This window comes from Neomonachus schauinslandi, chromosome 13 (genome assembly GCF_002201575.2).
Source record: "Neomonachus schauinslandi chromosome 13, ASM220157v2, whole genome shotgun sequence".
Lineage (NCBI taxonomy): Eukaryota > Metazoa > Chordata > Mammalia > Carnivora > Phocidae > Neomonachus > Neomonachus schauinslandi.
The window spans coordinates 85,152,941-85,160,120 of record NC_058415.1 but is presented as its reverse complement, the minus strand read 5'-3'; the positions used below and the strand labels follow the sequence as shown (position 1 = coordinate 85,160,120).

Genomic DNA, 7,180 nt, shown 5'->3' with positions numbered 1-7,180 from the left:
GCTAGCTTCATTTACTTCATATGGTGATGAAGTGTGGGCTTGTGAGGTTACCAGTTTATATTGCAAGATAATGACACTGTGTTAAGTCATTCAAATTGCTCAACCATTTATAACGGAAAAAAATGTTAGCCCTACTAATAAAAGTGGTGAGAGAGATGGTTTTCACATTAGGAAAATGGTCATTCTCAAAGAAACCAGGTAAGTTTACCTCTTACTATAGTCAGGGCAGCAACCAAAGGCTTGGGCAGCAAGTCCAAAGGTTGAATTCACAGCATACTTGTCACTGAGGGGCAGCAAGAGGTCTGGTTACTGCGTCTGCGGCAGGGCTCGCTCCAGGACTTGACCAAGAACTACAGGAGCCCTGTGTGCCAGGCCCAGAGGGGAACCAGGGAAAACAAGGTCCTCTTCCGGGCCGAGAAGCCGAGCACCGGGCAGAAACAGTGGAAACACTCTGGCACTTACTGAAGAAGACGTATGTGACGTGCGACAACCATTACAAATTTGGAACAATGTGAATGACTCTTCTGAACGTTCAGTTCAGTTGCACTGAGTAATATGAAATCTATGATTTATGAACTAGATAGTTTCATATAAAGAATTTACATAATTCCCCAATACTTTCATATATAAAATTTAATAAATAACCCTGACCAGTCTAGAAGCACCATTCAAGGGGCGTGTGCCCTTGGAAAATAGTTTAGGTGTTGCATATTTGAGTCCCTTTCAGTGGAGGCTTCACAGGAAACCATTACAGAATTTAACAATAACAAAAACAACAACAAAAATCACAGTAACTAATAGAAAAAGTCGTTAAAATAAAATACATTGATTTCTTTAAAGTAAAGCTCATTCAGGTAGATGATTCCCCCCCCCCCCCCCCCCCCCCCCCCCCCTTTTTTTTGTTTCCTCCAATTTTTTCCTGAGTCTAGGCTGGGAAAATAAAAATAAAAAAAAAAACCACACACAAAGATATGCAGGCCTATGGTCTGGGCTAAGGGAAAAACAAAGACTTGGTTATAACTGTTATCATGAGAAAAGACATCTACTCATGCTCTGGAAGCTGGAAAATTATCAATTTAGTTCTACAGTATATTCTGCTTAACAGTGAACCGACAGTATCCTTTCTGCTGTTAAAACACACATGCGCGCGCGCGCGCGCGCGCACACACACACACACACACACACACACACGAACAAAAAAACAAAACTGCCAAGGCAGAGCCAATTGGGAGGCTTTCCACTGACCAAAAAATTAACTTGTCTTCATATGCTGTATTTACAAATATAATTTCTAAATGTATTTACAGCTTTAGTAGAAATTAGAGGGGAGAGAACTGATTAGAATGAAAACAACTGTTTAAAACCACAAACATTAGTAAAAGTATAAAATCCTTTGTTTTCACAGTTTGTAGTAACAGGTGAAACACCTAGAAAGGACGCCGTCACTGTCTTCACATTGTCTACGTATTGGGAAAGGTAGCTCAAGAAGAGACTCAATTATGAACAGACCTATATGAATTCAGGATATGTTTTGCTGTAAAAGATTTCTTCACATATCACTTCTATCTTAATTGACTTTTGCATTTGTTATAAATGAAACATCTAACCTAAAACTGTACAGAAATCGGGACTTTGCTTTCCAAAAAGAGTTGCTCTCAGGAGTTACACAGCGAACTTCGTCTGCGGAGACGTGAAGGGACCTTCGGGGAGAGAATATTTCTGTTCTGTGGCCATGTTCATCCTCCTGGCACGTCCTCATGTGACAAGGCACAATTAATTGCTGCTGCCCGATCTGAATGGAGTTAACCTTCCACCCACCACGCACACTGAGAAGCACGACGGCGTGCTCGCTCAGAGAGGCTGCCCAGCTCTGCGCTGGCCTCCGCTCTGCCTCCTCGAAGCCCTGTGGAACCTTACAGTACTGGGTTATGGCTTGAGAATTCATTCTTAACACTGCTAGCAGTGGAAAGGGTAAAGTGTTAGCAACATGAATGGGAGGCAAGTGGAACTTGCAAGATGTGGAATCATGGTTATTAGAGAGAAACTCAATCAATTTTCTGCCCCTTAACAGTCCCATTACAATGTTTGAACCTGAACTGTACAATCAAAGCAATGTATAGTTTTGTCAAAGACAATTTTGGATAAGTCACTCTTTGGTAAACTCAAACCAGTTAAACAAATTGACAAATACAAAGAACTCCATGTAAATAAGGTTAAGACGGACACAATGACAAGAACTAGGATATTCGAGGTACCTGCCCCAAGTGCTCTCCCCTCCTGACTTGTCTCATCTATCACGGAATGCTCTGGAGACCCCTCAGAAGGCCCCAAGCCTGAGTGAAAAGGAGGTTCCTTCCCTGAGCCTGACCTCTCATGTCCTTGATTTGGGCATTTCTTGTCACAAACTTAATTTGTATCACCACACAAATTTTTTGCATTTAATTCTTAAAAAGAAAAATCAAAACCAAGCTTACTCATGTAAGGAAAAAAAAAAAAAATCACAAACATTTACCTGAAACCCCAGAACATATTTAAGTGGGTAAACACTTGGGGTCCAGCCTCCCCTTGAGGCACGCGGCTTTGACAGGAGTTGAGCAAGTGCTTCAGGGAGAGAACGCACCCCTTACTTAGGCAGTTTGACAGGAAAAGGCATACTATATACCCGATTTAGCAAAAGCTGCTCCTCGGGAGCAGCAGGATTCGAGTGTAATCTGTCCGTAGTAACACTGACGTGTGGCGCAGCGGCTCACACGGGAACAGAGAGATCCTGTGTGCTAAAGAGATGCTACCGCACGGCTCCCACCCCCGGGGGCTATCACACACACAAGGGCCTGAATGATTTTTTCTCGAAATAACAAAACGAAACAAAACGAAAACCTCCCCGAAACACCCCGCCCCCCAGACCCCCACCATTCTTGGTATTTTAAGAGCCAAAAAAGCATGGAAAACCAGCAAACGTCTACTTTTGTATTCCTTTAACTCCTAGCCTCGGAGGTTGGTCTTTCTCGTGTCTGTGTTGCTTTTAGGTGGTTTGTGCTGTTCCCCTGTGGAGACACACGGGCTGCGAGTCTCAGGGCCAAGGTTCTCGGGCAGAGATTCTGCGGGCGGCCTGCGGCACAAACGTGCCGTCTGACTGCTGACGAGACTCCTCCGGGGGAGTATACAGTACCGAAGAGATCTCGGCAAGCCCGTGTGGTTTACTACGAGCACACGGGTAAACAAAATACAGAACTGAAGACATCTCCTAAAGCGCTCACAAAACGTTACTCAAATAGGACTCAGGCGTGTTCTCATACAGTAATGTGTTTGCCAGCACATGATTTTGAGGTCTCTCTTCAAGCTACAAACTCAAGAGAGGGAAAAAAAACCTGTAATTCACTATGACCATTAGATTTCACATTTTCTACAACTATACTGACCTAAAAGATACAGAACATAGAAATAGCACCACGTGACCAAAAAAATGGTGACACACACAGATTTGGTGACACACAGAGTATCGTAGAGGGCTTTTGGACTGTTGGTTTCTTTAAGCAGGAAACACTGAGAGTGGGGGAGCCACTGCTCTCGTGAGCACACACAATACTAAGATAGAGATATTGCTTGCAATTCCCATAGAGTATATCTTTACAAAAAGTACAAATTCCAAGTTCTGCAGTTTCCCTGGGAACTGCATGTAGAAAAGTTGCTGTGCACCTGAACTAGCTGTTTGAAAAGAGAGAGAGAGAGAGAGAGGGGGGAAAAAAGCCAAAAACAAAAAACCAAAAAACCCACAACACTGCTTGGAGAATTTTGTAGACAGAACTACAAATCCCTTTCCTTTAGTGCGAGTACTAACTCATGGTAGAGTGATTCGATTTAGTTACCTGGTATGTATGTTTCTACAGTACGGAATGAAGGTAGATTCGTAAGCCAGTAAAAACATTGAAAACCACTGCTCCTTTGGGGTTGGCTAATATAACACTACAATATGTAAAAAGGTCAGCACCACGGGTCATCCAGCTTACCTACTGGACAACGAACAAAAATTCCAAACGGTTTCCAACTAGAGTTGAATACATTTTATGGCATTTGGTTTATGTACTTGTTATGAAGCAGAGCTATGAACACTGTGATTTGCTTTGCTTGCTTTTGGACACAATGATTACTATATATGAAAACCTATTAACATTCTTTTGTAAGGGAAATAAAGGGGCAAAACCCTAACATCAGGTAGGGACGAGACAGAGTCAAAAGCCCTGTTCACATTGTATTAAATTATATATTCCTCTTACATTCACCTCAACCAGAATAAAATCAAATTTGAGAATGTATATATACTATATATATAATAATCGCTTTATTATATATATATATATAAATTGTCTAACTACCCCCTAGAAGTAATTTTAAATTAGAAAAGGTTACCCATTTGTATCAGCTGACGGCATCCTGGTCTCTCTCCATGGAAATGCACCAGTGCCAGCGCACACAACGAAGAGAGTATGCCTCTTGGCAGAGAATGTAGGGTCAACCAGTTGGCATAGCTAAATCACTGGCAGATTTTGGATTAAGAGTTCAGCCAAAGAGGAATACTGTCAGCCTGTGTTTTCCCTGGATACGTTGCCCTTCATGCTTTGAGCTCCTTGGGAGAGGGAGGGCGGGGGGAAAGGATAAACACAATGAAGTGTTCCTTCCAGAAACCTTCGAAAAACTGCCAAGAGACCGAGAGATTTCCAGATGGTTGGGAAAACCAAAGATTACAACAAAGCAAATCACAAATATGCATTGATTAATGTGCTTTGTTTGGGTGCACTTCGTTACCATCTTAATCAGGAGCATCAGACACTGTGTGAATTTCCATCCGGGAATCTAGGGCCATCTCTGAGGCCGATGCATCATTTTCTAGTTTCTGTTCCATGTATACATCTGTTCTCTCGGGGGACTCGATGCGACTCCTGACTTCGGCGACGCCGGGGTGGTTTTTCCGCAGGTGCTGGTTGAGGGTACCTTGGAATGGAAAGCACTTGCCGCAGATCTCACAGCGGAATGGTTTGTCATCGGTGTGGCCCCGGATGTGGTACTCCAGTTGGTCCTTGCGCGTGTACTTCTTCCCACAGAACTTGCACACAAAGGGGGTGATGCCCATGTGGAGCCGCATGTGCCTGTCAAGGCTTCCTTTCTGGTTGAAGGACTTCCCACAGTAAATACAGATCAACCTCTCATTGTATGGGTACCAGTGCCCTCTTGCACTCCTCTCCCGGGGACTGCTCTCGTACCCAGGGTTATTCATCATCGCTTCGCTATCGGAACCCTGCACCAAGCCCTGCAGATCACTGTGCAGGTGGACGGACAAAGCCCGCTTTTGGCGCGCGCGCCCTCCTCGAAAACAGCTCAGCATGGATCTGGACGGGCTGGAATTACTCAAACTTCCAAAAGCTTCGGAGACGCTGGCTGGCTGTGAGGCTGCTTGGGAATAGGAATAGGCATGCTGCAGCACGGAGCCGTACGACCCCACGTTCACTGCCACAACTTGCTCCCCGTCCACCATCTCCGTGTGGTACCCGTCGTCCCCCAGCGAGGAGCTGTCGGAACAGCTGGGCCGGTCCGACTTCTCCATCTTCACTTTCACCTCGGTGATCTGGCTCTCCCTCACCAGCAGGTCCCCTTGCTCATGGTCCCCCTCTATCTGAATCTCGTACTCGGAAACGCTCCCACTGCTCCCTCGGTCCGAGTGCCCTTCCTCCTGTAAGCGGCTGCGCAGAGCTTTGCTGGGCGTTGTCTCCATCCGAAGGTCGCTGCTCGTGGTGGGCTGCCGTACCTGAGAGCAATACGGAGGGGAGATCTCAACCGGGTTGGCAAAGAAGCTGCTGTCCTTAACTCCATTACGACTCTCGGTTGTCTCCTCAGCGCCGACAGTCACGGAGTCAACATCTCCAACACTGATTTTTGAATGGATGCTCTCCAGGATCTGCGTGCACTTGTCAATGACGCACTGCATCTGAAGAAAGCTGGCGGCGGTCAGAAAGCTGACAACATCCTTCAGCTGCAAGGACATTCTTCCAGTGTAACAAAATGACAGCAACTGTTCAAACACATTGGGATTTTTAATCACGGATATTGACAAGCCACTCATGGTACTTAATGCTGAATGGTCCCGGAAATAGGGGGAGCTGGCAGCGAGGACGGCTTTGTGGGCTCGGAATGGCTGACCCTGAATGTGGACAATGATGTCACATAGTTTCCCCTGCAGGCGGAGTTCGTTTAGCTGGCTCAGAACAGTGCTGCTGTACTCGGGCACATCAAACTGAATAAAACTGCTGCTGTCCATTTCTACTGACATGAAGCGCAATCTGCAGAAAGAGAGAGTTTCACAATTCACCAGTGACTCCTCACTCAGTACAAGTGGCATAAACACAAGCTTGCAAAAATCACACCACCACCATCACCACCACCACTGCAGCTGCTGGGCCTCCGAGGGTCAACCTGGGCATTCTTCCTCTTGCTTATTTTCAGTCTCCCACTGGTCTTGGTCAATTCACCTAAAGTCAGATAACCTAAAGATCAATCAGCCTAGTGCCCCAGCTGCCTAACGTTCATCTTCAAAATTATAACATGTTATAGATAGCAGGGCCTTTTCAGCTGATTGAGAATTTGGTATCCTTTTAGGAAAAATATTTCCCTGTTTCACCTACTTCCGAGGATTTGGAATACTTTGTAAAAAATATGCCAACTCGTCTAAAAAATGTTCTGCCTTATTAGTATGTTTCCAACTGGTGTTTTTCAAGCAGACAGCACACGGGATACACTGAATGGAGCTAAACCCTTTTTAGCTTAGAATCTGAGTTGTCTTGATGTGCGTTTTTTTTCCCCTTCAGTTTTGCACACCTTTATATCCTTTGGGGTTGGCAATTGACCCTTTCAGTGAAGAGCTTTAGACAGGACCAGCACCAAGAGTGATGGACATATCACAAGCATATCACTGTCCACCAGTGCTCACAGCGCACGCACACACACACCTTGGACAGGCTGGCTGCCCTTCACAAGAACCCAATGCACCAAATCGCTCATAACCATGGAAGTGGATACAGCCCAGGCTGCACTCTCTAACCAAAACACAACAAAATCAGATCTAATAATTATATTTTAGTGGTTAAAATTCAACCAATAGAAATGTAAGCACCTTCTGAACAAGCACTGA

At 45.0% G+C, this 7,180-nt stretch overlaps 1 protein-coding gene across 1 annotated transcript; it reads right to left on the bottom strand.

The window, feature by feature from the left end:
* Positions 1-3,190: 3,190 nt before the first annotated feature.
* Positions 3,191-6,567, bottom strand: ZBTB34 (zinc finger and BTB domain containing 34). The gene has a single exon (XM_021691544.1). The coding sequence runs from the start codon at positions 6,389-6,391 to the stop codon at positions 4,808-4,810; it is 1,584 nt and encodes a 527-aa protein (XP_021547219.1). The 5' UTR covers positions 6,392-6,567; the 3' UTR covers positions 3,191-4,807.
* Between the last annotated feature and the right edge of the window lie 613 nt (positions 6,568-7,180).